At 57.6% G+C, this 27,872-nt stretch overlaps 3 protein-coding genes across 4 annotated transcripts; 1 reads left to right on the top strand and 2 right to left on the bottom strand.

Annotated features, from left to right (window-relative positions):
* Positions 1-146: 146 nt before the first annotated feature.
* Positions 147-4,688, bottom strand: LOC101843355 (myeloblastin). Its single transcript, XM_040738145.1, has 5 exons — positions 3,882-4,688; positions 3,010-3,175; positions 2,592-2,733; positions 1,010-1,240; positions 147-442 (listed from the first exon to the last, which is right to left on the bottom strand). Exons 1-5 carry the CDS (start codon positions 3,946-3,948, stop codon positions 257-259), a joined length of 792 nt encoding a protein of 263 aa, XP_040594079.1. The 5' UTR covers positions 3,949-4,688; the 3' UTR covers positions 147-256.
* A 3,284-nt stretch (positions 4,689-7,972) lies between these two features.
* On the top strand, positions 7,973-17,657 carry Plppr3 (phospholipid phosphatase related 3). The gene is made up of 7 exons (XM_005083341.4): positions 7,973-8,230; positions 14,955-15,140; positions 15,222-15,357; positions 15,481-15,676; positions 15,774-15,831; positions 15,912-16,085; positions 16,275-17,657. The coding sequence occupies exons 1-7, from the start codon at positions 8,156-8,158 to the stop codon at positions 17,586-17,588; spliced, it is 2,139 nt and encodes a 712-aa protein (XP_005083398.1). The 5' UTR covers positions 7,973-8,155; the 3' UTR covers positions 17,589-17,657.
* Positions 17,658-17,814: 157 nt separating this feature from the next.
* Ptbp1 (polypyrimidine tract binding protein 1) lies at positions 17,815-27,267 on the bottom strand. Of its 2 annotated transcripts, XM_005083338.4 has the most exons (14): positions 27,140-27,267; positions 25,298-25,328; positions 23,380-23,452; positions 22,932-23,251; positions 22,674-22,844; positions 22,483-22,593; positions 22,234-22,408; positions 21,990-22,067; positions 21,207-21,352; positions 20,166-20,199; positions 19,674-19,766; positions 19,347-19,563; positions 19,176-19,253; positions 17,815-19,099 (listed from the first exon to the last, which is right to left on the bottom strand). In XM_005083338.4, exons 1-14 carry the CDS (start codon positions 27,145-27,147, stop codon positions 18,967-18,969), a joined length of 1,668 nt encoding a protein of 555 aa, XP_005083395.1. In that variant the 5' UTR covers positions 27,148-27,267; the 3' UTR covers positions 17,815-18,966. The 2 variants fall into 2 exon arrangements, with proteins under 2 accessions (XP_005083395.1, XP_040595029.1); XM_040739095.1 differs by lacking the exon at positions 21,990-22,067.
* Positions 27,268-27,872: the final 605 nt, after the last annotated feature.

The following is a 27,872-nucleotide window of genomic DNA, read 5'->3' as shown; positions in this document are numbered from 1 at the left end:
GAAACTGAGGCACAGAGGCGAGAAGCAACAGGGGCTCGGCAGTGAGCCTGGCTTCCCCTCCGCCCCTTCCTTTCCCACGAAGCGGCTCCCCGGCCTCCGACACTGAGGCTCTGGCCCCTCCCAGGGTAAGGCAGACAGGAGACAGCTTTTAAATACGTCTCAGGTTTATTGGGGTCGCGTGGAACCGGGGACGCAGCTGGCTGCACTCCGGGGGTGCGGGGCGGTCTAGCACGGGAAAGGCCAGGCCGTCGCGCGGTCAGGCTGTGCGGAGCGCAGAGGGCTGCTCGGGCGCCGCGCCCCGCAGCACCGTGTGAATCCAGTCCACGTACATGGACACCCGGGCGAAGAAATCGGGGAACTGGAGGGAGGCGCATTCCCGGATCACGAAGGAGTCGACCCCGTGAAGAATGCCGTCGCAGATCAAGGGGCCCCCCGAGTCTCCCTGAGGAGGAAGCGGGGTCAGTCCCCAAGCTGACGGAGAGGCCACCGGAGTCCCGGGGGTGACCAGGAGGCATTTTTAGCAGCTTCCTGCTGGAATCGGTCTGGGTGCATCCGGAAGAGAGGAGACACTCAACCCGGCCGGGTACGAAAAAGCGAGGGTCCCATCGCCGCGGCCCAAGCCGGTCCCCGCACGGGCCGCTTGCGAGGGGTCGGGACCAGGGCTCAGAGTGAGGCAGGCAGGCGGTGGGGTCACATGCAGACCCCCGGCTTTCTCCTTCCTACCCACCAGACCCCGGCCCCGCAAAACCCTGCTCTCCCGAGAGCCCCGCCCCCCCTGCTCACCCACCTGGGAGCAACGCTCTCCCACTAGGCAGGCATCCCTACCTCCCCATCCGGGACATCCACATCCCCAGGCACCCACAGTCCTCTGGGATCCGCGCACCCCCCTCCAGATAACCCCCTTCCTCCGATTCCCGCTCCCCCGCCCGAGGCCCCGCCCCGCCAAGGCCCCGCCCCCACCTCAGGCCCCGCCCCGCCCGCGACTCCGTCGCGACCCCTCGGCACTCACAAAGCAAACGCCAGCTGCCCGGCGCGGCACCAGCGTGCATACGTTGTGCTCCCGACATAGGAAGGTGACCACCGTGACGTTCAGCTCCTGCAGCACGCGTGGCGTGGGCGCCCGGGTGCCCAGGCGGCCCCAGCCCATGGCCAGGCACTGGGTGCCCTGGGACAGCGATTGTCCCTGCTGGGGCAGAGAGGCCACCGCCACCTTCTCGCCCAGGGAGGCTGGCCGGTTCAGCTACAGAGAAGAAGATGTGAGGCCTCGCCCCCACCCGCCACCCTGGGAACCTAACATCTCCTTCGGGCCTTCGCACTCAGAGAGCCCCAAGAACTTCCGTCCGAGAACTTAAAAAGCAACAACTGGGAGGCGGGGGTAGCGGGATGGCTCAGGGGTTAAGAGCACTGGCTGCTCGTATACATAATAAAATCTTTTTTTAAAAAGCAACACCTTGGGCCAGGCATCGGTGGCGCACACCTTTAATCCCAGCACTCGGGAGACAGAGGCAGGCGGATCTCTGTGAGTTCGAGGCCAGCCTGGGAGCGAGTGCCAGGATAGGCTCCAAAAAAAACCCCAGAGAAACCCTGTTTCAGAAAAAAAAAAAAAAAGCAACAACTAACAACTGAATGCAGAGCTTCAAAACTCCGTGGGTAAACGGTCCCAGGTGTTCAAGCAAAAGTTTCTGGAGAACTGTTGGTTTGTGCAGCATGAGGGGAGGTTGAGTGTTGTACAGATGCCATTAACCCTAGCCATGGCCCAGACCCTAACTCGGCTCAGTTTCCCTGGTCATAACCCTAACATTAGACCTACCTGTGGCCCTAAGAGTAACCAAAACTTAGCCTCAACCTAGCCTTAGCCCTAACCCTAACCCCAGCCACCAACCAGGATAAGAGACAACACAGCCCGGCAGACCCCAGCCCCACAGGACCCAGCATGGCATACAGAAGGTGCTTCCTATGTGTCTTCTGCAGAAACCAGCCCCCAGGGTCCCCAGAGCCCCCAGAGCCCCCAGAGCCCCCAGGGCCCCCAGAGTCCCCAGAGCCCCCAGAGCCCCCAAGGCCCCCAGAGTCCCCAGAGTCCCCAGAGTCCCCAGGGCCCCCAGAGCCCCCAAGGCCCCCAGAGTCCCCAGAGTCCCCAGAGTCCCCAGGGCCCCCAGAGTCCCCAAGGCCCCCAGAGTCCCCAGAGCCCCCAGAGCCCCCAGAGTCCCCAGGGCCCCCAGAGTCCCCAGAGCCCCCAGAGCCCCCAGAGTCCCCAGAGCCCCCAGAGCCCCCAGAGTCCCCAGGGCCCCCAGAGCCCCCAGGGCCCCCAGAGCCCCCAGAGCCCCCAAGGCCCCCAGAGTCCCCAAGGCCCCCAGAGTCCCCAGAGCCCCCAGAGCCCCCAAGGCCCCCAGAGTCCCCAGGGCCCCCAGGGCCCCCAGAGCCCCCAGGGCCCCCAGAGCCCCCAGAGTCCCCAGAGTCCCCAGAGCCCCCAGAGCCCCCAGAGCCCCCAGGGCCCCCAGAGCCCCCAGAGTCCCCAGAGCCCCCAGAGCCCCCAAGGCCCCCAGAGTCCCCAGGGCCCCCAGAGTCCCCAGAGCCCCCAGAGCCCCGCCTACTTGAACAAGCAGCACGTCATTGAGGCTCTCCTCGGGGTTGTAGTTGTTCTGGAAGACCTGCGTGATGGTGAACTTCTGCTGCTCAGGCTCCCGGCTTTGCAGGTCGTGGGTACCCAGCACCACCGTCACGAGCTGCCAGGGGCTGTGGGGCCAGGGTTGTGGAATTTCGTTTGTGGAAGGGACCCAGACCCTTTCCCACTTGCTACAAGTGCCTTACCCCTGACCACGCCCCCTGCCCCTCCCTGGGGCAGTCTAGGTGAGAGGAATGCATTGTTATTGGTAGTCTCCTGGAGCAGAAACGGAGCTGAGGCCGGTAGAGAGAGGGAGGACGGGCAGGGACACCCGGGCAGGGCTATGCTGTCAGCTCAGGCCCGCAGCCTCCTCACTGTCCCCCGGCTGCTGTACTCACTGTACTCACATGTCCTGCAGGCAGTGGGCAGCGGTCAGCACGAATCTCGGGTGGATCAGAGTGCCACCACAGAAGTGGCTCCCAGGGGACCGGCTCAGCTGCAGGGATGCCACATAAGGTCGAGAATGGGGCCGAGCCTCGTGCCCACCCACAATCTGAGAGGCCTGAGCTCCGCCTAGGGGAGAAAGGTATCAGGACCACAGCCTGCAGGTTCAGGCCTTGAGAGCCACAGTCTGCACTATGGCCTCCGGGAGACCCGTGCCTGGGGAGGAGTTGAGAGATCTGGCTTGAATCTATGGTTATTATTTTGTTGTTTTTGAGATAGTGTCTCACTCTGTAGACCAGGCTGGCCCTGAACCCAGAGGTCTGTCTGCTTCAGCCTCTGCTGGGATTGAAGACATGCGCCACTAAGCCCGGCTTCTGTAATTTTCTGGATTCCTTAGAAATCCATTCCCTGCAGCAAGGGCCTCTGGTGGCACAGTCATAGAGCCTTCTAAGAAAACCCGATCGAGGGGCTGCAGCTGGGCTGCGGCTCAGTGGGCAGAGCACTTGCTCAGAGTACATAAAGCCATGGGGTCCATCTGCAGTGCCACAGAGACCCAGCGTGGTAAGGGAAACTTGCCATCCTAGGACAGGGGAGGAGGTACGAGGATCAGGAGTTCAAAGTCATCACCAATCAGTTATAAAGTGAATTTAAGGCCAGTCTGGGCTACATGAGACCCTGTTTGGAAAAAAATGAGATAAAATAGAAGAAACCCTGAGTCAAAACGTATAGGCTTCTCTGTCCTCGTCCTTTCCCTGCCAAGCATTTAGCCAAGGGGTGCCTTAGTATCCCCAGCTGTGCCAGGAGGGTGCTGGTTGATGGACAGGACCCCACTCACCACCGAAGACCAGGGCGAGCAGCAGGAAGGGATGGACCAGGCTGAGGGATCGGTGACTTCCGGCCATGGCCAGGCTCCTGGGGCGCTGCTTGCTGAACCCCTCTTATAATCCAGCTCTGGGGAGCCGTTGAACAGTGGCTGAAGGCTGGGTGTCCCACTTCCTCCTTCCAGGTTGGGGGCCCAGGAGAGTTTGCATCGAGGCACTATGCAGGGGTCTCTCGGCAGGCACGGGAAGCCAGCTGCCACCCACTGCCTGCTGAGGGTCCTGGAAGAGGCCTGAGTGACAGCCACCAGGCTTCGAGCCACAGAGCCTGTGACCTGATTCATTATGTCCTGCCTGGATTTCCTCCTTGATGTGGTAGAGGGTCTGTGTGTGTGTGTTCATGTTAATCAGGGCCTCAGGTAGCCCAGGCTGGCCTTGAACTCACCACATAAGGATGACCTTGAACTCCTGATCCTCCTGCCTCAGCCTCCTGTGTGCTGGGGTGACAAGGGTGTGCCTTCATACTGGGATAATGTCCCATTGTTTTCTCTTTTTTCTTTCTTTTTCTTTTTAAAATAAATTTAACTTTTTTCTGATCATTTCTGTCTATACATTAATTTTATTTATTTATGTATTTTTCCCATGGCATATGTGTAGACACCTGTTCCTGACACAAGACTCAGTGACCCTCCACCGTAGCCACTGAGGCAGGGGCTCTCCCCACGGCTTCAGTAAGCCAACTCACTAGCTAGCTAGTTGTTGAGGGGAGGGGGCGATCTCTGTCTTTGCCTGGCCTGTCTCCCACACTCTCGGGAAGCAGGTTGTGTCCACTGTGAGGCTTTGCACAGGGGGGGGGCCAGGGGGCCGGGGGGCAGGGTTCTGGGGACCAGAATGCCAGCTCTGCCATGTGCCACAAGCACTTTACCCACTGAGCGGTCTCCTAAACCCCTTCCCTTCCCACCACCCCCCTTTATTAAATCCCAGGCTAACCCAGAACTCACACCCACCCTCCTGCCTCCACTTCCCGAATACTGGGGTCTCGAGGCAAATCTATTCATTTATTATAAAGCAGTCTAAACTCGAAGAATGCTGGGATATAGCTAATGGTGGGAACGGTGGGATGTTTGTCCAGCACGTGTGAGGACCTGGGTACTCCCCAGAACTAGAAATATCATCTATTCTTTCTTACAGGCATCCATGTGTGCCTGTGTGTGTAGGTAAGAGGACATCTCTCAGAAGTTAATTCTCTCCTACCATGTGAGTCCCTGGAAGGGCACCAGGTCGTTGGGTTTGGGGGCAAGTGCCCTTCCCCACTGAGACACCTCAACGGCTCATAAATAAAGAAGTGAATTAATTAAATTAAGTTAAAAGAAGGAACCAATGAAGACTGGTTTTTTTTTTTTTTCCTCCTGGCAGACTGGAAAAAAAGAAAAAGAAAAGACTGTGTGGTTTTGTTTTGAAATGAAGCCTCCTGGCACAGGTCCAAGGGGTTCCGGGACTGGCCTGTCTGTTCTCAGACTTCTTACACAACACAACGGCTGGAATGACTCTGGACCCAGAGCCGGCTCAGAGCAACGCATCGTCTGAAGCTCTCCCTCTCCTCAGTCCTCCTCCCGATTGGGCTCAGGACCCCGGAACCAGCAGCATCTTCTGCCCTCAGGGAGAATGCCTCAGGTGACCCTCCGCCTGGTGTTCCTTGATGCGAGGCTCTGGAACCACACCTGCCGCGTGCTGGCGAGGGCTGAGTGGACCTCTGAGACCTGTCTGGGTTTTCTCTGTCTTGAGACAGGGTCTCATGTAAACCAGGTTGGCCCAGAACTCACAGAGGTATGCTTGCCTCTGCCTCCTGAGTGCCAGGTTAGGGCTTATGAACTTTGACCCTCCCGTTTCAGCCTCCTGGCTGTTGTGACGTCCAGACTCCTCAGCTAGGCCATGTGTCCCCCAGAGTCCACCTTCCCCGTCTCCACGTGGAGATCTCGCCCTGGCAGCCCGGAAGTCCCTCCCTGCTCATCCCTAGCAGGCCACAGTGGGTGGCCACAGCTTCCTCCCAGGCTGCCAGTTAGGGACCTTCTTTCAACACTGGAATTCCTAAGAGGCCACCTGAGCTCCTCCCCTGCTGACAGGAAAATGGAGGCCCAGAGCTTCTCTATGCTCTGTGTTCCCCTTTGGGCTTCTCTGCCCTCGGCCCCTGGTACTGTGGCCAAGGGCTGCCCCTAGGGAGCTGGTTCCTTTCCGTGGACATTGGAGATGGTGATGCCTGGAGCCTGCATGGGCTATCCTGGAACTCACTCTATAGATCAGGCTGACCTTCAACTCACAGAGATCCTCCTGCCTCCGCCTCCCGAGTGCTGGGATCTAAGGCTGCGCCGCCACCACGCCCGGCTCATTTGAAACAGCTGTCCTGGAACTCACTCTGTAGCTTAGGTTGGCCTCAAACTCAGATATCCACCTGCCTCGGCCTCTCCAATACTGGGGTCAAAGGTGTGCATTCCTTCATTTGTTTGTTTTTGAGGCAAACACTCCAACTCTTCACGTCAGGCTGACCTGAGACTACGTAGCTCAGGCTAGCCTGGACCTTACAGCAATACTGCCTTGTCTTCCCGAGTGTGGCAGGCTTGGACGACCACACCAAATATTTTTGGTTCTGCCTCATCTGCCCAAGAGCTGCACACCACCATGCCTGGCTTCCTGCACCTCTGTGGGGCAGGAGCATTTGCTGTGTGTGGCCACCAGGCCTGGGGAGCTTGCCATTGCCACAAGGAATCTGAAAACGTGGGCTGAGGTTGAGTCTGAGAAAGCAGGAGTCGGTTTGGGAAAAACATTGTGACTCACGGGAATAAGCAGGGGAGAGCCAGAGCAGGTGGAGAGGGGAGGGCTTCGTGGGAACAGGGAGGGCGCACACCGTAGGCGCTCAGTGGGTGCAGCAGCCCTGTGACGCCGCATCCCGCGGACCTCGCATTTCTTATTTTCCGCACGTGGGGTGCCTGTACGCTCATGTGTCCTGTGAGCTGCGCCCCTTGGTTTCGGGCCTGGAACTCGTGGAGTCTCTCTGCCGGTGTCTCACTAGCGGCTGAGGTTTCAGATGGACACAGCCACCCCAGATTTACCTTGTTTTGAGGCACAGTCTCTCCTGGGCTTGTACTTGCCTACTAGCCGAGGATCAGGGATCGACCACTACTCCTTTACCCAGGGCTGGGGTTAGATATGACACTGTGGCTGGCTTTTTATGGAGGTGCTGGGGATTCGAACTCAGGTCCTTATGCTTGTAGCACAAACACTTTACAGACTGAGTCATCTCCCCAGCCTCCTTTTTTTTTTTTTTTAATTATTATTTTAAGACAAGGTCTTACTGCGTAGCCCAGGGGTTTCTGGTGTCTGTTAAGGGCCTGGTGTACAGTAAGCGTTCAGTAAACAGCTTACTCACTAGATTTCCTAGCTTATTTGGGCCTCTGTTTGCCCCATCTGGGATGGAGTGGGGTCAGCCAGTGGCTACCTTAGGGGGGCTGCTTCTGTAGAGCGGGAACCGGCTGCCAACAGCAAGTGCTGCGTAAGTGGTCGTTATAATCATTTATCCTCAAGCTGCACAGGGTCGGGAGGGTGAGGCGGGCCTCGAGGTTGGACAGAGGAGAGGAGGGGCAGGAACCAGGGCAGCCCCTCCACCCTGGTGTCTTTGTCTCTTTTCGCTCGGTCGCCCAGGGACCTCACCATGGAAACTGACTCCAGCGAGCAGCGGGCTCGGAAGACGAGGGGGCCGAGGACTCGGTGGCCGTGAGCCGCGGGGAGACGATTGGGGACCGCGGGACTTCGCCTTCCCCACACTCCGCCGCGCGCCCCTGGGTCCCCAAGGGAGCACAGAGAACGCGCGCAAGGGGCGGGCAGGGACCCGGATTGCGATCCCCGCGGCCCTGAGACCCTGAGACCCGCAGAGCCGGAGGCGGAGGCGCTCGATCCGGGGGCGGGGCCGGGGCGGGGCCGGAGCCGGCTGCAGAGCGCGCAGACAAAGAGCCCGCGCGCCGCGCCCGGGCCTCGCGTCCTCCCACGCGGGGGCCCTGGCTTTGTGTCCGCGCTCTGCAGCGGACTCCGCCCTCCCTGCCCGCGCCAGGTGAGCGCGCGCGCGCGGGGGCTCCCGCATACCCCTTCCCCGCGTACCCCCTTCCGCTCCAGCCTCAGTTTCCCCGGGTCACCTTGTCCAGCCCTTGTCTCCCCACCTGGGGAGTCCGTCTGCGCACCTTCTGGGCTCCAGCGCTCTTTTTGTTCCCCTGAAACCTCGGCCTGCAGTGCCCGCGTCACCATGATTGCCATGAAAGAGAAGAATAAAACGCCGAAGGACAGCATGACGCTCTTACCTTGCTTTTATTTCGTGGAGGTGAGTGGGGGACCACGGAGACAGGTCTTCATGGCGTGGAGCTTCCGAGACCCTCCACGCTGCGGGACAGGAGCCTGCCCCGCGGAACCAGGGCACCTGGAGCTGGGATGGGGATGAGGCTGGGTGCAAGGACCAGGGTTCTGCAGGTCGGATAGGAGTTCCAAGGCTCAGAAGGGTTCTTTAGACTGTGGGCACAGATCAGGGGAATGCTAGGATGGCGGGCTTTCTTTTAGGGACATGGGTGAGAAGCTAGACTGGAGGGGCTGAAAATTGGAGCACGGTGGTGAACAAGCCACAGCCGGTGACGGTGGTCTGGACACTTGGCCGTGCAGCACCTTGGGTGCATCTAATCCTCTTCTGCTATGATGACATGGCTCTGTGCTCCCCCATCCCTAGGCCACAGCTCCCCAAGGCTAGCCAGTTGTGGTGGAGAACTGAGGGGGTCTAAAAATAGAAGACAATAAATGCATTCACATGGTGCATACTAAGTGTGGAGGAAGGCGTTTTTTCTGAATGAAGGATTCTGGGGGAGAGGGGGACTGGAGCTGTGAGCCAGGGAAAATTCCACAAACCCTGTGTCAGGCTGGAGCCCAGCCTCGTCCCCAAAGGGGACCCCCCTCTCCAGCAGGTGACCCTGTTTGGGCCATAGAGCAATTGGGGGAATGCTTAAATCCCAAGATGGCATTTAAGTGTGACAATATTAGCCCAGTCCCTCAGCCTGACTCTCACCAGAATCTCTGAAATCCTTCCAGAGATTGCTTACAACTATTTTTTTCTCGCTCATTTAAAATTATTTTCGAATGTCTTTAGTGCTAAGCAATAGAATCCACGGCCTGGATCATATCAGACCTGGGCTCCACCCTGACCACGCCCCCAGCCCTTCACTGGAGAGTTATAGGCGGGGCTCCACCCTAACCACGCCTTCAGCCTCCCTCACTGGGCGTTCTATGCGTGGGCTCCACCCATGATCACACCCCCATCCCTCACTGGGGAATTCTAGGCTAGGGCTCAACTCTGACCACGCCCCTAGCCCCACATTGGGGATTTCTTGACGGGGCTCCATCTGACCACGCCCACAGCTCCTCACTGGGGGTTTTCTGGGTAGGGGCTCCACCCCTGGGTCCTCAGCCCCAATCAGTACTTGCTTGTCAGGGTTAGGTGGTGTCTTCCTGCATTCCTCTTACTTTTGACAGGGTTCCGCCCTAGGCTGGAAGCTTCCTGGGGTCTCCATGTCTTCACCTGAGTTACAGGCACAACTATGTGGTGCTAGGGGCTTGAACTCGGGTCCTAGCACCTATAAAGCCAGTGTTCACCCCCTAAGAGGATTTTCTCTTACTTTATTATTATTTTAAGGCTTTCCTCTTCATCACAAGGTCTTTTTTTAAAGATTTATTTATTTATTATGTACACAGTGTTCTGCCTGCAGGCCAGAAGAGGGCGCCAGATCTCATTACAGATGGTTGTGAGCCACCATGTGGCTGCTGGGAATTGAACTTAGGTCCTATGGAAGAGCAGGCAGTGCTCTTAACCTCTGAGCCATTTCTCCAGTCCCAACACAAGGTCTTTTTTAATAAGGTGTTTGAATATGTGTGTGTGTGTGATGTGTGTGTGGTGTGTGTGTGTGTCTGTATGTGTATGTGGTGTGTGAGTGTGTATGTGTGTGTGTCTGTATGTGTATGTGGTGTGTGAGTGTATATGTGTGTGTGTGTGGTGTGTGTGTGGTGTGTCTGTGTGTATGTGGTGTGTTAGTGTGTATGTGTCTGTATGTGTATGTGGTGTATGTGTGTGTGTGTGATGTGTGTGTATGTGTCTGTGTATGTGGTGTGTGAGTGTGTATGTGTATGTGTCTGTATGTGTATGTGGTGTATGTGTGTGTGTGATGTGTGTGTATGTGTCTGTATGTGTATGTGGTGTGTGAGTGTGTATGTGTCTGTATGTGTATGTGGTGTGTGAGTGTATGTGTGTGTGTGAGTGTGTGTGGTGTGTCTGTGTGTATGTGGTGTGTTAGTGTGTATGTGTCTGTATGTGTGTGTGATGTGTGTGTGTATGTGTCTGTGTGTGTATGTGGTGTGTGTCTGTATGTGTGTGTGGTGTGTCTGTGTGTATGTGGTGTGTGAGTGTGTGTGTGTCTGTATGTGTCTGTGTGTATGTGGTGTGTGAGTGTGTATGTGTCTGTATGTGTATGCGTGTGTGTCTGTGTGTGAGTGTGTATGTGTCTGTGTGTGTATGTGGTGTGTGTCTGTATGTGTGTGTGGTGTGTATGTGTGTGTGGTGTGTGAGTGTGTATGTGTCTGTATGTGTATGTGTGTGTGGTGTGTGAGTGTGTATGTGTCTGTATGTGTCTGTGTGTGTGTGGTGTGTGAGTGTGTATGTGTCTGTATGTGTCTGTGTGTATGTGGTGTGTTAGTGTGTATGTGTCTGTATGTGTGTGTGGTGTGTGTATGTGGTGTGTGTCTGTATGTATGTGGTGTGTGTGTATGTGTCTGTATGTGTCTGTGTGTATGTGGTGTGTGTGTATGTGTCTGTATGTGTATGTGTGTGTGGTGTGTCTGTGTGTGTGTGGTGTGTCTGTGTGTATGTGGTGTGTGAGTGTGTATGTGTCTGTATGTGTCTGTGTGTATGTGGTGTGTGAGTGTGTGTGTGTCTGTATGTGTATGTGTGTGGTGTGTGTATGTGGTGTGTGTCTGTATGTATGTGGTGAGTGTGTATGTGTCTGTATGTGTATGCGTGTGTGTGGTGTGTGAGTGTGTGTGTGTCTGTATGTGTATGCGTGTGTGTCTGTGTGTGAGTGTGTATGTGTCTGTATGTGTCTGTGTGTATGTGGTGTGTGAGTGTGTATGTGTCTGTGTGTGTATGTGTGTGTGGTGTGTGTGTCTAGAGAGCGGAGGTCAGCACAGCTTTCAGGAGTTGGTTCTTCACTTGCTCCGTGTGGATCAGGGATTCTGCTCACACTCGAGCACGCATGCTTAGCAGCGAGCACGTTCATGCTGAACCATCTGGCTGGCCCTATACAAGGGTCTTTGTCCAGAGGGAACTTGACTTAGCAATGCCCACAAGATGCCAACCCTTTCTTAGCTCACAGACATGGACGAGCCTGTACTGCTTCCCACAGCGGAGGGGACAGGCTGAGAACCCCAGAAGAATGGATGCTGGGAAAGGGCTGGTCTGTTTCATTTCTTTGAGGCTGATCCAGAACTCAGAGCCATTCTGCTGCCGCAGCTCCCAAGTGCCACCGTTCCCGGCAGAGGGAAGTGCTGTGCATGTGCCCACATTGACACCAGTGAGCAGCAGGTCTTTTTTTTTTTTTTTTTTGGTTTTAATTCTCTGTATTGTTTTGGAGGCTGTCGGTCCAGCCTGGCCTCGAACTCACAGAGATCCGCCTGCCTCTGCCTCCCGAGTGCTGGGATTAAAGGTGTGTGCCACCACTGCCCGGCCTACAGCAGGTTTTAACCAAAGCATGGGCCTCAGGCTGTCTTCACGCAGCTGTGGCTGTATGTTCAGTACAAATGCTTGTCACCTTCCCTTGGGACTGTGGCTGCAACAAGCCCTGCGGATGGAAAGCCCTGTGTGGAGCGCATTCGGGGCTGAGAGGGCCGCTCTTGCTGGCAGCCCTGACAGTCTGAGCTCTGTCCCTGGGACCAGCACAATGCAAAGGCAGGTGATTCCCACAGCAGCCCTCTGACTTCCTCCCCGAGAAATAAAGATGAGTGGTAAATGAAATGAATGCCGGGCGGTGGAGGCACAGGCCTTAACCCCAGGACTCACAGAGACCCTCTGTCAGAAAGGAAGGAGGGGAGAGTGGGAGAGGGCAAGGGAATCTATTCCCTCACCTGACACACGCTGGCCACAGCTCACTACCCAGCCTAGGTGGGGTGTCACCCTGTATGAGGTGTTTAAAACTACGGGCCACACTCCCCATGTCACTCGCTGAACACTGAAAGACACAGCAGTCCTGAATGTGTGCTTGTAGCTTTGACACTGAGTGTGGCAGGCTTTCTTCTCAGCCACCAACCAGCTCCCGAATGACGACATGGTGGAGACTTAATTATGAATTCTTGGCCTCATCTTATGCTTCTTTCACTACGGTTTTTGTTTTTTGGTTTTTTTTTTGAGATCAGCTTTCTCTGTAGCTTTGAGGTTTGGAGCCTGTCCAGGCTGTCCTTGAACTCACAGAGATGGATCCGCCTGCCTCTGCCTCCCGAGTGCTGGGATTAAAGGCTGCGCCCATCTCTTATCACTTAGTCTAACATGTTTCTCTTCATCTATGTTGCTGTGGGACTCTTTCCTTCTGTATGTCCTGCTTCATGTCTGTCTGTCTGTCCCTTTCTTTCCCCCTCATTCTCTCCTGTTTATTCTCTCTGACTGTCTCTCTACGGTCTAGTTGTTGGCTGTTGAGCTTTTTATTAGATCAGGAGCCTTAGGCAGGAGAGGTGAAACAGCGATGCATCTTGACACAGCCAGGCGTGGTGGCGCAGCCTTTAATCCCAGCACTCGGGAGGCAGAGGCAGGCGGATCTCTGTGAGTTCGAGGCCAGCCTGGTCTATAAGAGTTAGTTTCGGGGCTGGAGAGATAGCTCAGCGGTTAGGAGCACTGACTGCTCTTCCAGAGGTCCTGAGTTCAATTCTCGGCAACCACATGGTGGCTCACAACCACCTTGAATGAGATCTAGTACCCTCCCCTCCACTGGCATGCATGCAGAAGGCTGTATACACAATAAGTTAAAAAAAAAAAAAAAGGTGTACACCATCACACCTAAAGAGTGAGTTTCAGGACAGCCTCCAAAGCCACAGAGAAACCTTGTTTCGAAACCCCCCCCCCAAAAAAAACCCAGCATAAACAATCATGAGGCCCCTTTAACCTGAGCCAGTATGGTCTCGGGTAGCACAGGCTGGCCTCAACTCCTCATCCTCCTGCTTGCCAAACCAGCACTGTACCACTGAGCCCTGTCTCCAATTTTTTTTTTTTTTTTTTTTTTTTTGGTTTTTACGAGACAGGGTTTCTCTGTATTGTTTTGGAGGCTGTCGGTCTAGCCTGGCCTCGAACTCACAGAGATCCGCCTGCCTCTGCCTCCCGAGTGCTGGGATTAAAGGCGTGCGACACCAACGCCCGGCCCGTCTCCAATATTTACTGTTTCTTTACTGAAACAGGTTCAGTATGTAGCCTGGACTTTGCCTGTCTCCCAGGTGTTGGGATTAAAGGTGTGCACCACCACCGCCCCGTCCTATGTAATTTTTATGTTTATGCCTGCTCACCATGAGCGCTACACACATGCAGAAGCCCGTGGATGCCAGACGAGGATATAGAAACCCCTGGATTAGACTTACGGAAGGCTCTGTGGGTGCGGGGAATTGAACCCGGATTCTCTGGAAAAGCAGGCAGCACTTTTTTCTCTTCTTCTTCCCTTTTTTTTTTTTTTTTTGTTTTTCGAGACAAGGTTTCTCTGTATTGTTTTGGAGGCTGTCCTGGAACTCGCTTTGTAGACCAGGCTGGCCTCGAACTCACAGAGATCTGGCAGGCAGCACTCTTAACTGTTGGAATATCTCTATAGCCCTTGGCTCTCTCTCTCTCTCTCTCTCTCTCTCTCTCTCTCTCTCTCTCTCTCTCTCTCACTCTGTCTGTCTCTCTCTCTGTCTGTCTCTCTCTCACACACACAGAGAATTGTTGTTTTTTGAGAAAGGATTTCTGTGGAACAGCCCTGGCTGTCCTGGAATGCTCAATAGACCAGGTTGACCTCGGAACTCACAGAGATCCACTGCCTGTGTCTCCTGAGTGCTGGGGTATGCCACCACAGCTCAGTCCTATTAATTCCCTTTTTACTGCTGGGGAAACTGAGGCATACAAGTGACCCCAGGCAGATGTCACCCATCTCATTCCTGTGTCTCAGACTTCTTGTACAATCGGAGATCAATAAATGCCCCTTAACCTGAGGGTGACTGCCCACACGGTCACTCCGCACTCAGGAGACGGAGGCAGGAGGACCTGTTCAGGGCCATCCTCAGCTACATCATGAGTTTGAGACCAGCCTGGGACATGAGGTACTCTCCAAATGAAGAAATAAACCGGATGCTCCTTTGACACTAACCCAGATCCCTCAATCCACTTTTTCAGGCTCCTCCAGTGACAGTGACAGTTATTTCCCTGCCTGAGCCCCAAGGCCTTTCAGCAGCCTTGGCTCCTTATTCTTTGGAAGGGAGTAGTGGCACTGGCATCATACCCCAGGTGGTGGGGACATATGCCCGGTTGGTACAGAGGACTCGGGCATGAGTGGGGGAGACGTTAGCAACAGCCACACACTGCATGCCGTGAGGCTGCATGGAGATGGGAGAAGGGAGAAGGGACAGGGGGTGCCACTAGGGAAGCTGCTTGAGGGAGCTTGGCCGACAGGACGGACTGGGTTAGCCTGGTTAAGGAGGACCGGGAAGGAGGGGCATCAACCAAGGGGGCTGGAGAGAGAAGTCCAAGTGTGTGCTGGGTGGGTCAGTAGATAGACAGGTGGCCGGAAGCCGGGCAAGCGTGCCGACGATGGATGGACGGGTGGACGGGAGCTTGGATGGACCCGAATGCTAAGGAAGCCCTTGTGTGGCCGGGCCGTTTCCTGAGTGTGGAGTGGCTCTTCCCTCTGGCTGTAGCTGGGCTGCAGAAACGGGTGTGTGCGTCTGTCATGCTAAGGCTTCGGTGGGACGGTCAGTGACCTGGACCACCATCTGCCCCCCCTGCCCCCCAGCTTCCTATCGTGGCGTCTTCCATTGTGTCCTTATACTTCCTGGAGCTGACTGACCTGTTCAAGCCGGCCAAGGTGGGATTCCAGTGCTACGACCGTTCGCTGTCCATGCCCTACGTGGAGACGAATGAGGAACTGGTCCCACTACTCATGCTCCTGAGTCTGGCCTTCGCGGCCCCGGCCGCCTCTGTGAGTAGCCTGTGCCAGGGCCCCCAGTCCTTGGGTCCCTCACTGTGACCCCACCTGACCTGCCTGTCCCCGGGGGGGCAGATCATGGTCGGCGAGGGCATGGTCTACTGCCTGCAGTCCCGGCTGTGGGGCCGCGGCCCAGGGGGCACAGAAGGCAGCATCAACGCGGGGGGCTGCAACTTCAACTCCTTTCTCCGTCGCACGGTGCGCTTTGTAGGTGAGCGACTTTGAGGCTTCCGGATCCTTCCTCCACGCCCGCTTATGGGGTTACTGGGGTGGATGGGCTATGGGACCACCCTACGCGCTGCTCCCTTCCCCTGGCCTGGCCCTCTCGCCTCAGGTGTGCACGTGTTTGGCCTGTGTGCCACGGCTCTGGTGACGGACGTCATCCAGCTGGCCACCGGCTACCACACGCCTTTCTTCCTAACGGTCTGCAAACCCAATTACACTCTGCTGGGTACTTCCTGTGAAGCGAACCCTTACATCACTCAGGACATCTGCTCTGGCCACGATACCCATGCCATCCTCTCAGCGCGGTAAGCCCTGCGGTGGGACTGTCACAATGCCCCACTCTGGTGACCTCGGGGAGAAAGGCTGCCCCGACCAGCAGGGCTGACACGGTGCCTCTTGCAGGAAGACCTTCCCATCCCAGCACGCCACTCTGTCGGCCTTTGCCGCTGTTTACGTGTCGGTGAGTGACGACCCCAGGGCTGGAACGTGGGCCGCCTGCGGGCAGTAGCTACAGCCTGACCCTGCCTACCTGTTCCCCAGATGTACTTCAATTCAGTCATCTCGGATACCACGAAGCTTCTGAAACCCATCCTTGTGTTTGCCTTCGCCATTGCTGCCGGTGTCTGTGGCCTCACGCAAATCACCCAGTACCGCAGCCATCCTGTGGACGTCTATGCTGGCTTTCTTATCGGCGCTGGCATCGCTGCCTACCTGGTGAGGGCGGGTTACACGGAGGTCTGAGGGAGGAGGCTGGCCACCAGTGGGATTTGAGCAGGGAGGTTGAGTAGCAAGAGCAGCCCTCAGTGGCCTGAGCGAGGCTTCTCCATGCTGGTGCTCCCTGCGGCCTGCAGGCGCTGTCCTCTGCTGGGCGGCCAGCCTCATGGGAGTCCTTATCATTCCTAGGCCTGCCATGCAGTAGGCAACTTCCAGGCACCACCTGCAGAGAGGGCGCCGACACCAGCTCCTGCCAAGGACACCCTGCGAGTGCTGACCCAACGGGGCCATGAGTCCATGTGTCAGCAGAACAAGTCTGTCAGCACAGACGAGCTGGGTCCTCCCGGGAGGCTGGAGGGTGTGCCCCGGCCTGTGGCTCGTGACAAGACATCCCTCGGCAGCCTCAAGCGGGCCAGCGTGGATGTGGACCTGCTGGCCCCACGCAGTCCCATGGGCAAGGAAGGCATGGTGACCTTCAGCAACACACTGCCCCGTGTCAGCACACCGTCGCTGGATGACCCTGCGCGCCGTCACATGACCATCCACGTGCCCCTCGATGCCTCCCGCTCCAAGCAGCTCATCAGTGAGTGGAAGCAGAAATCACTGGAGGGCCGCGGCCTGGTCCTGCCCGATGAGGGTAGCCCTGTGCACCTGCGGGCCCCAGCGGAGCCCATGGCGGAGGAAGAGGAGGAAGAGGAGGAGGAGGAAGAGGAGGAGGAGGAGGACGAAGGGCCCGTGCCACCGTCGCTCTACCCCACGGTCCAGGCTCGGCCAGGGCTTGGGCCCCGAGTCATCTTGCCTCCCAGGCCGGGGCCCCAACCCCTTGTGCACATCCCTGAAGAAGGAGTGCAGGCTGGAGCTGGCCTGTCACCTAAGAGCAGCTCCTCGGTGCGGGCTAAGTGGCTGTCGATGGCTGAGAAGGGAGGGGCCCCAGTGGCTGTGGCTCCATCCCAGCCAAGGGTGGCCAACCCACCCAGGCTCCTGCAGGTCATCGCCATGTCCAAGGCAGCAGGGGGCCCCAAGGTGGAGACAGCCTCGTCCTCCAGCGCCAGCTCCGACTCTTCACAGTACCGCTCGCCATCAGACCGCGACTCGGCCAGCATAGTCACAATCGATGCACACGCACCCCACCACCCAGTGGTGCACCTGTCCGCGGGCAGCGCCCCGTGGGAGTGGAAGGCCAAAGTGGTGGAGGCTGACGGCTCTTACGAGCTGGGAGACCTGGCCCGTGGCTTCCGAAGCAGCTGTAAACAGCCCAGCATGGGCCCAGGGTCTCCAGTCAGCGATGTGGAGCAGGAGGAGCCCCGTTTTGGGGCTGTGGCTACTGTCAACCTGGCCACTGGGGAGGGTCTGCCCCCACCCGGTGCAAGCGAAGGGGCCCTGGGTGCTGGTAGCCGGGAATCCACCCTGAGGCGCCAGGCAGGCGGGCTGGGGGAAAGGGAAATGGAGGCCGAGGCAGAGAGCTACTACAGGAGGATGCAGGCCCGCAGGTACCAGGACTAGGCCTGGCACAGACCTGAGCGGGTGGGCTGGGAGCATCTGTAGCACCAATAAAGAGGCTGCCGCTGACAATGTCCTGTGGTCTGGATGGTCCTTAGCCACAAGTGGTAAGACATGGTGAGGGTTTCCAGTGCCCTGGGCCTCCCCGCCCCTTCTGTCCCATGTAACTAGCACTAGAGGCTACTACCCGCTACATACCCAAGCCCCCAAGCCCAGAGACAGGCAGACGTGCAAGACACAGGCGTTTGTTTATTGAGTCCAGGCCCAGCCCGGCTGATACCTCTACAGCTCAGAATGAAGGGCTCAGGGAAGGCACAGATTAGAAAACTGCTTTAATGGAAACTCCCCCAACACACCATCTGGGACTGGGTGGAATGTGACCAGGGCTGGCCCCGGGACAATACTGAGCCTGTAGTTGTTACCAAAATATACATCTGTCACCATAAAAAACTGCTGCACCGCCTCAGCCCCACAGGTATAAAAATCATAAATATTTACACTCTTGCCACTCCTTCACAGAAGCAAGGTCCAGGGAACCCCTCCCACAGACAGGCTAGGCATGATATGGGCATTTGGGAGGGGCATTAAGGCCTAGAGGTCAGCCCCTCACCTGGGCCTAGTCAGAGGCGAGCAGAAAACAAAACTTTGGTCCAAAATTTGAAGGTAGGAACCCACAGGTCTCAGAGCTGTTTTTCTCCAGGCAGAGGCAGCACTGGCCTGGGTCCCACCTGCAAGTTGGTCACCGGGAAGGAAGGGGACAAGCACAGGGACATAGAAGCTGAGAGTACACACATACCATTGTATCATTGCTATAAAAAGTTACTTAAAACTATATCTCTTGCATATAAATGGGAAAAGATTCAGGTATTTGGTCAAGTGGAAATATTGCTAGGCACGGGTGTCTGCGACTGCACAGAATAGAATACAAGGTCACATGAGGCTCAGCAGCTGAGGATGACCTGGGCCCCCCAGGCTGGCCAGGGACATGGGAGAATCATGTCACTTGATTATAAGGGTGGGGGCAGTGACCCCAGCTCCTGCACAGCGTAGGGAGCCTGTGGTGCAGGCCACTGGCTCACCTGCAGGTCTAGAGACTGACTGGTGGCCCACGAGGCTGGTTTTGTAAGGCACGAACGCGACTGTGTTCGGGGCACCGCTGTGGCCTTATGCCTGAGCCCCTCAAGGCATGGTGCCTGGCCTGACTGGACCTCTGTGGCCCAAGCCATTTCCTGCCATGGCAAGGTGGGTTAGATTTAATTTTTTTAAAAACAGGTAAACTGATCTCTTTAAAAAAATAAAATCTCTGGTCTGTAAGGTCACTTCAGCTGCTTTTAAAGTGGCTTTTCTGGAATGGTGGAAGCTGTCGCAGGCCCACGGGCACCTAGATGGTGGACTTGGAGAAGGACACGCGCAGATGGTGGTTCTCGCCCAGGTCATGGTTGTGCAGTTCAATCAGTGCCTGCACCGCCTCCTCCACAGAGCCCATCTGGATCAGGGCCATCTTCCTGTCCTTCCTGAAAGGAGGGAGGAGGAATGGTCAGAGCGGCTGGCTGGGGCAGGCGGAGGGCAGGGGGACAGGGCTGTACTCACTGGAAGAACTTGAAGCCTTTGACCACACCGCCATTGCTGGAGAAGAGGCTCTTGAGGTCATCCTCTGACACAGAGGGCCTACAGGGAGACAGGAGGCATCAGGCTGGGGCCCTTGGGGTAGGGGACTCGTAGGCAAACAAAACAAAGACCAGGAGCCTTCGGCTAACTCACGGGATATTGGAGAGGTGCAGAGTAGCTGAGGGCGGGAAGATGTTCTGGAAGTTCTTGGAGCCTGGCTTCTTGAAGCGATGCAGTGGTGAGCTACCATAGTCCTTGGTCAGGCCCTGGTCCTCCTGTCCCTCACGAGGCAGCTGCACACTCTGATGCTTTGAAAGTGTGATACGCACTGACTTCCCATGGAGCTTGTGCCCATTCAGGTGGCTCATGGCTGGGCAAAGGATGGGGAACACATGAGCCGCGGGCCCCCATGCTCTCCTGCTCCCACCCCTAGGTGCAGCCAAAGCCCCTGTAAGCCCTGTGCCCTCCAATGGCTCTCACCCAGCTGGGCCTGGCTGCCATCTGCCATCTGGACAAGTGCATTTTCCTTCTTGTTGAACAGAATCTTCACCCGCTGCACATCACCATAGACTCCTTTGAAACCCAGGGAGAGAGTCTGAGACACCCAGCCTCGCAACCTCTCCCAGCCACCCACTGCCCACCCTTGCATCCAAGCTCCCAGCGGGCCAGGTTTGTTTAGTGGGCACCGGGAGGGAGCCTGTGTCTCACAGCCCAAGGCCTGCTAACGGGCACTGCGCTCGGCAGTCTCGAACTCCAGACAGCTGTCAGGACAGCCACGTTCACATGCTACTGACACGCTTAGCTCTGGAAGCATGCAGGGTGGTAACCATGCGTGTCTACTCAGTACAATCCGCAAACCGGAAGCAAACCACGGACCGAGGCAGAAGGCCAAACACAAACTCAATAGTACATCGCAGGGTGTAAAATAACCAAATAAACGAAACCAAGGTAATAAAAGTGAGAATAACATACCGAAGAGAATAAAGAGGCTTTGGGGTGTGACTCTCTTTAGAGACAGCAGAGGAAGGCAGCAGGGGACAGGGAGAGGGAGAGGCCACGAGGAAGACAGTCCCCGCAGGCGAGCAGTTCATGATGACGAAGTTGTCAGGGTGTTAATGTTCAAGGGCAGGTTGGTTTCCGGAGAGCGGGTTTGAGAGGGGATTTGTTTATTGATTTATGTTTTGTTTGTTTCAAGCAACAACAGGAAGCAGAAGAACCGTGCAGTCAGTTGGCAAAGAAATTCCGGATCAGGCAAGAAAAAAAATTGGGAGGGGAGGGGAGGAAAGAAAAAAGTAGCAAAACACAGGTCAGTAAATACGTAGGAAAACGAGGCAGTGTTCTGCACACCCACACACATCCACACACGCATGTGCACACACACACACACTTGTACACATGCACGCACGTAAGGAGAGGCACTGCACACAGGCTCGAAGACCATGGGCCAGCACTGTGGCTGAGACTAAAGGACAGGCAAGGAGAGGAGCCTGTTAGTTCCCAGGTGGCCTGAGGCGTGGCACTATTGGCTGGAGCAAGGCCAGCCTGGAGAGCCACAGACGCTGAAGAGAGCAACCTGAGGCACGGCCATGCATAGAGCCAGTTCTGGAAAAGCAACACTGAGCCTCAAGGGCCACCTAGGCTCCACAGAGCTCCAGTCCCAGACACAAGCTGACTGGCTCTGGCCTGAGCCAGTCCCCTTCCAGTGGTCACTCCCAGGTCTCCTTGCCATGCCCCAAATTAACTCCGACTGCCTTGTGCAGCAAGGAAAACACCCCGGCTGAGAACCTGAGGGCCGGGGTGCGAACGAGCTGAGAGGAAACAGAAAACCTCAGAGCAGCTGGGAAGGAGCGGAGGCCAACAGCAGCAGCAGAGGGGCAGGGCGCCACACCTGTGCCCACGGCGCCTGTGACACCCAGAGCCCCTGCCTGCTGTCCAGTGCACCCACCAGGACCACGGTCAACCCACACCCCACCACTCCTCCGGTACGGGCAGAGCAAAGCAACACCCACATACCTCAGGGTTCAGGTTGCTGACCAGAAGGACAGAATTTCCGGCGCCTGCCAGGCCTGGGATGGCAATGCGGCCAGCTGCGGCAGCTGCGGCAGCAGACGGTATGGCCAGAGGGGCCAGTGCTCCGTGGACATTAGGAACAGAGAGGCCTGCAAGGGAAGGTAGTGTAGGTATGAGCCTGCATGTGGCTGTGACAGGAGGGGACAGGCACCCTCTTCTTGCACACAGCCACAAGGTGTCACCTGGCTGTGGCCTGCCCAAGAGGCCACAACACATTGGCTGACACCATGGCCAGTCCAGTTGTGTTCAGACTGCATGCGCCCAACAGCACAAAAGCTCTGGTCGACACCGGCCCTCTGCAAGCAGGGCCTGCCACAGACACGCCGGGCTGTGCACGCATGCGACGCCCATTCCTCCATGCAGGCTCGGGCGGCACACGGAGGCTGAGGCCCATGCTCCTCAGCCCTGGAGGCCACTTGCTTACCAGGCCATTAAATTCAATCTACTAGGGACACTGCGTTCTCGTCCTCGCCCAAGGTGCTTGAAGGGAACCAGACCAAAGACTGAGTGATTAGTGGCTTGTTGCTAATGCCAACACAGGGCACCTGGCCCAGCCCTGCCTGAGACTACCCTGCCCTAGCTGCCTGTGGATGCTTCAGAGGCCCCTTCCCCTCTCCCCGGAAGGGGGCCCGGAACCTCACACTCGGGACCAGAGGCACCACTGTCTCTGGGCAGCTCTGGGGTGTGTGGGCATGCAGGCGCCAGGGTCAGGATGAGCATGAATACCTGCGGCCTGAGGGATGGCAAAGGTGGGAGGGAACCCGGCTCCTGCATACGGAGAGGCTGACATTATGCCGGGCGCACCTAGAAACAAACAGACACTAATCACTGCACCTCACCTCAAGGCTGGGCCGGCATGGGCAGGACTGAGGGGCTGGGCTGTGCAGTGCCAGGGTACCGGGGAGCCTGACAAGAGCTAGGTGGCCTGTCCCACCCTGCTGACTTGGTGCATCTCAGTACAGCATCTTACCAAAGGCTGCAGCCATGGTCTGGTCCAGTGAAGGCTGGCTGTCCCCAGAGGGCAAGTCAGGCCGAGTGTAATCTCTGCTCTTGTCATTGTTGTATTTGACATTGAGACTAGTGAGTTTAGAGAAGTCGATGCGCAACGTGCAGCAGGCGTTGTAGATGTTCTGGCCGTCCAGCGACTATGGGGAGACAAAGGTGAGTGTTGACCAGGCACAGGTAGGTAGATTGCCCACCCCCAGGAAGCCCTGCTCACCAGCTTGGCATGTTGGGCGCTCACAGGGTCAGCGTACTGCAGCAGCGCCTGGAACTGGTTATTCTTGGTGAATGTGATGATCTTCAGGACTGTCCCAAACTTAGAGAAGATCTGCAAGAGAGTGACACGTGAGCCCCAGCTGCGGGCAGATGGGGACCCCACCAGCTGGTGAAGGGCATGCACCCACCTACCTGGTGTAGAACATCCAGGGTCACTGGGTAAAAGAGGTTTTCCACAATGATTCTGAGCACTGGGCTCTGGCCTGCCATTGCCATCCCTGCATCCACGGCAGCAGCAGAGGCTGCCAAAGCCAGGTTTCCGGACTGCACAGAGTTCACAGCCTGCAGGGCTGCCTGGGCCCGCTGTGGAGGAGGAAGCACCATGAGCTGCAACCCGGGCTGAGACAGGGACCCAGGCTACCCACCCGCCTTTCTGCCCTGAAGACGCACTGCCTGGTTGGGTGAGCTGTCAGTTTTGAGCTCCTTGTGGTTGGAGAACTGAATGTAGATGGGCTGTCCACGCAGCACGGGTGCCACTGACGTATAGTAGTTGACCATGGTGTTGGCAGCCTCCTCTGTGTTCATTTCAATGAAAGCCTGGTTTTTCCCCTTCAGCATAAGGAGATTGGTGACCTTCCCAAAGGGCAGCCCCAGAGAGATGACCTCGCCCTCAGTGACATCACTGGGTAGCTTGCGGACATGGATGACTCTGGAAGGGACCCCTGTGCTCCTGTTGTCGCCTTTGAACTTCTTGCTATCATTTCCATTGGCTGAAAAGGAGATGGGGTGCATTTGGGAGGTTGGAAGCCCTTTCCTGGCCCTGGTCAGACCCCGCTCTCCCTCCCTCTCCCCCCACAGCAGGCTTCCCTAAGGGCCAGGTGCACCTAGGCAGTCTCACCTGCTGAAGCCGAGCTGCTCATGATGAAGGGGCCGTTGCTGACACACGTGGAGAAGAGCTCGTCGGATCCCCGCTGGGAAGAGAACATGGACCCTCAGCTCTAGGCTGATCCCTCCTTTCGTACCTTCCCACCACACAGCAGCAAGGGATATGCACAATACACCATGCTTGCTGTGGCTTCAGCGCTCACTTCCATTGGTCACTGGGGCCTGTGCCAGCAGCCTTGTGGGAGGGCCCTGCCTGGCGGGTCGTCTGCCCAGAGTGGGCAGCTGCCAGCCTCATGGTACCTTCCTGGCAGAGCAGCTAGCAGCTTCTGGAGACACAAAACTCAGCCCTGCTGTCCTGGCCACACTCCAGGACAAGGGACTGTGGCTGTACCCAGTGAGTGGGATCATCCTGTGGAAGCCAACTAACTGGGGAACCCTCCTTGACAGAGCAACCTGTTTGCTCATTAGTTTGGCTGAAACACCCTGGATAGGAACCACAGGAGACCTAGGTTCAGGACAGCAAGAGACAGCCTAAGACCTAGAATGAGCCTCAGAGCACATCACAAGGCAGTGCTCCCTGGCTATCTACACCTAGCCAGCCAGAGACCCTGACGCTAAACACCCAGGGACTCGAGACCATCTTTTCCCTGTCTTGTTTCATCTACAGTCAACAGATAGTCTCCTCATGCGTCTCCCTAGGTGGACAGGGGAGCCCCACATCCCTCGCGGCCTGCACCCACCCTGAAGCTCACGCCATAAACTGTGGCCACACTAACATCTCAGGAGCAAGGGCTGCAGTGGCCCGGGATCTGCCTGGCCTGGGAGGCCAGACCCTGACACGCAAAGCCCAGAGCCTCATGTCGGCATCTGAGCTGCAGGAAGTCACTTCCTGTTGGCAGCCAATCTCCCGTGAGGTCCCACAGGCTGACCCCAGTGGGAGGGTGGCTTCCCGTCTGGGCCAGGCGGGAGGAGCAGCACTTCCTGCAGCTCTGTTTCTAGCAGCCTGATGTGGAGCCCTAGCAGCCTCCCCACAGAGGATCAGGAGCCCATGACTGTCAGCTGCTAGGCAGAAAAGGCAGAGATATCACAGCACAGGGAAGCCACTGGTCACTGTAATCTTCCTGAAGGTTATCATGGTTACAGTCACGACTTCTTCAGTCTTTCTCCAGAGCTCTCTACTCCTAACTTGCCCAGAATGGCCTGAGGCTAGCTGGAGCCAGTGTGCAGACAAGCAGCCATGAGGCAAGCTCAGCAGTGCCTTCACCTAGACACACCCTGTCACCTGCAGGCCTGGACCTAAGTGGGGTTCCCTCCCTCCACCGCTGAGCACACATGTTTATCTGAGAAGATCTGCAGGTAGGTGGCGATAGCGTCCGCTCAGGAAAGAGTGAAACTAGTCCAGACAGCAGCAGCCGCGGCTGAGGAACCCTTGGGCCGCTGGAGGGGGAACTGTCTGCCACCCACTAGAGCTCGCTCAACAGGCAAGGCTTAATAGCCAACCCAACAGATCAAGACCAATCCCTGACACACAGCTGCCATCAAGGCTCAGGGTACCAGAACCCTCTACCTTCAGGACCCACTCGAGTGCCAGAAGAGCTAGATAGAGGCACACTACTGTCTCTCCAGCTGAGGTGGGAGTCACTGGAGTCTAGGGGTGAGACCTGCCTGGTTACCTAGGAAGACACCATAGACTTCCAAACCAAACCCACATGGGCAACACCAAGTATGCTGAAGAGCAGGACAAGACAGAATGATCGAGAAAGAGGCCAGCATACGCTGGAGCCACCAGACCCAGAAAGAGTGCCAAGCCTCCATCATCACCTGGTGGCAGGTGTGGGAGCCTGCATCACTTGACTACCGGATTTGTAGCAGGCACAACCTAGCTTTGACTACAGCAGGGCTGGGTATAGCGCCAAGCAAGACACACCTACCTTTGTACCGACTGCTATGTCTGGGACGATGCTGTGGAGAGAAAGAAAAACGTCAGCACTGCGGAGCCTGGAAGGTCCTCTGCTGGTCCAGCTCAGAGGAAAGGGCAGGAAGTGAACCACCCATCGAGTATCCACTTGAAAGGGGGCAACCAGTATGTCCTGCCCACCCCCCCAGCCCTGGCCGTGCCTTTGAACACTGTCTACAAAGCCTAACAGTGATCGGGCCTAGTACTCAACTCCTGGACATCCTACAATGCCAGTCTTGGAAGCAGGCAAAGGCGGTAGGCAAGCTCAGTGCTTCCACAATGGGGGTGGGAGCTCCAGGACCAGGCTGCTGATGGCAGTGGCCTTGTTACCATTTACAAATCAACAGAGCTGCCCAGATACACCCTAGGTTACTGATCAACCCCAGCCCCTCGTGACTGCACTCTGCCTCACCTGCTGCACCTAGCCTGCTCAACAGGCAGCAGCAAGCCTGCCGTGGCTGGCAAGATTCCCAAGTGCCTCCAAGAGCCCTGCCTAGGGAAGTGGTGGCTGTGTATGACAATGACCCTTGGCGGGGAGCTCTGTCTTCCAAAATTCTTGCTTTCTGAGACAGGTTCTCTACAAAACTCTGGCTGTCCTGGAACTCACAGCAATCTATCCGCTGTTTCAGCCAGGATTCTAAGTGCACACTACCACGCCAGGCTCAAAGAGTCTTAGTAAAGACTGCATCGGTGGGCTCTTGCCTGCCACCTCAGCGCTCAGCAAGACTGCGACACGTACGGGGCTAGGACAAAGTACTTTATAGGACCGATTATAAAGAGACAAGCCGGGAGTTGGTGGCGCACGCCTTTAATCCCGAGTGCTGGGAGGCAGGCGGATCTCTTGTTTGTTCGAGGCCAGCCTGGTCTACAAGAGTTTCAGGACAGCCTCCAAAGCCAGAGAAACCGTCTCAGAAAAACAAAACAAAAAAAAGAGAAACGTCGCTAGTAAGCGTGGTGACTCAGAGCACCATGGAGGGTAAGGTGGGAGCATCAGGAATTCAAGGTCAGTCCGTCGCCAAGAACGCCAACAAGTTAAGAGTGGGGACTGGAGACGCCGCGGCGGGCGGATCTTAAAGTGTGAGGCGAGCCGGGGCTACAGGGAGACCCCGTCTCCAAAACAAACCCCAAACTACAAACAAAAAGTTGCCGAGCGGGGTGGCACCTCCCGGGGCGCGCGGGAGGCCCGGATGCCAGGCCGACGCGCACGCGGGCGGCGACCCACCCGAACCGGGCTCCGCCCCATCGGCCCGGCTTGGGGGCTCGGCGGCGGGACCCCCGACGCCTCCCCGCGGAGGACGCCAGGGCGCGCGCCCCTCAGGAGGGGGTCCACGCGCGCACGCGCCGCGCGCCGCCACGACGCACGCGCAGGAGGCGCCGGACGGGAAGCGCGAAGGGACATTCCTCGGGCACGCGGAGAGCCGGCAACCGACGGGAGGACCGGAAGCGGGAAGGGCCGCCGCGGCCGTCGGGCTTCGCGGGAACGCGTCTCCCCGGGGCGGGGCGCGTGCACGCGGAGGGCGGGGAGGGGGAGCCGGGCCGCTCCCGGGGAAGCGCGCGGGCACCGGAAGTGCGCTGGCCGAGCGGGTTAAGGGGAGCCGAGGCTTGGGTGCGGCCGCCCGGAGCCGGCCGGGCACCGCGCCGGCCTCCAGCGCCCGGGGGCTCCCGGCGCGCCACGCGGACGGAGGCCACGCACACACACGCGCGCGCCGCCGCCGCGACTGGAGGGGTTGGCAGGGGAAGCGGAGACCCAGGGAGCGGCGGCGAAGCCCGAGCCATGGCGCTGAGAGCGGCGGGCGGGAGGCGCGGCACTACTCACCCGTCCATGGCACACAGAGCAGACCCGCGGGGGACGGAGCGGAGGCGCAGGAATAGCAGGAGCCGACCCAACGGCTCCGAGTTATAGACTCACAAGATGGCGGAGACGCCCGCACACGTCCCCCGCGCGCGCCACTCATTGGCTCCCGCCGCGGCCGGTGGGCGGGGCGAACGCCGCCTGCCCCCGCCAACGCCTCCCATTGGCCAGGGTTCTACTCCGAGGGCGGAACCTAGACGGACTCCAGGCGTCTGTTGGCGGGACGGTCCGTCAGTCAAGACGGAAGACGGAAACGACCTGTGGGGGAGGGGGAGGGCGTGAGTGGGTGCGAGCACGTGACGGCGTCCGAGCCAATGAACGAGCCCTCGTCCCGCCTGCGGGGCGCCATCTTGGGAGTGGGTACGTGGCGGGTCGGATGCGGAGAAGCGTGCTCCCGGAAGGCGGCCGCCATGTCGCAAGCGGGCAGTGCAAGCCGCTGGCCTTCACCGTGAGGGCAAAAGCGTAGGGCTCTGCCATGTTGGGTCCGGGCAGGAAACCCCTTATCGCCCAAGCTCGCCTGTGGTCACGTGACCGAGAACCTTCGCCCTGAAGCCGCGTTTCTGCTGCTCCGGAGAGCAGGGCGATGGAGGCCACGTGCTTGGCGCACGTAGTTCCGACTCGATCGCGCATCGTTCTTTTCCGTCTTTTGTCCACCCCGCAGCAGCCAGGCGCCCCCTCTGTGGCAGAGGTGGGGAGG

The sequence above is a fragment of the Mesocricetus auratus genome, unplaced genomic scaffold, assembly GCF_017639785.1.
Source record: "Mesocricetus auratus isolate SY011 unplaced genomic scaffold, BCM_Maur_2.0 Super-Scaffold_100676, whole genome shotgun sequence".
Lineage (NCBI taxonomy): Eukaryota > Metazoa > Chordata > Mammalia > Rodentia > Cricetidae > Mesocricetus > Mesocricetus auratus.
This window is presented reverse-complemented; position numbering and strand designations above follow the sequence as displayed.

Coding starts and splice junctions, on each gene's coding strand:
- LOC101843355 (XM_040738145.1), bottom strand. CDS start 3,948: ATGGCCGGAAGTCACCGATCCCTCAGCCTGGTCCATCCCTTCCTGCTG. Junction 2,734..3,009: donor GCCCACTGCCTGCAGGACAT/GTGAGTACAGTG, acceptor CTGGCCCCACAG/CCCCTGGCAGCTCGTGACGG. Junction 1,241..2,591: donor ATGACGTGCTGCTTGTTCAA/GTAGGCGGGGCT, acceptor TCTTCTCTGTAG/CTGAACCGGCCAGCCTCCCT.
- Plppr3 (XM_005083341.4), top strand. CDS start 8,156: ATGATTGCCATGAAAGAGAAGAATAAAACGCCGAAGGACAGCATGACG. Junction 15,141..15,221: donor TCGCGGCCCCGGCCGCCTCT/GTGAGTAGCCTG, acceptor CCGGGGGGGCAG/ATCATGGTCGGCGAGGGCAT. Junction 15,677..15,773: donor CATGCCATCCTCTCAGCGCG/GTAAGCCCTGCG, acceptor TGCCTCTTGCAG/GAAGACCTTCCCATCCCAGC.
- Ptbp1 (XM_005083338.4), bottom strand. Junction 23,252..23,379: donor GAGCAGCTCGGCTTCAGCAG/GTGAGACTGCCT, acceptor TCTCCTTTTCAG/CCAATGGAAATGATAGCAAG. Junction 19,767..20,165: donor AAGCCTCTTTATTCTCTTCG/GTATGTTATTCT, acceptor TGGGTTTCAAAG/GAGTCTATGGTGATGTGCAG.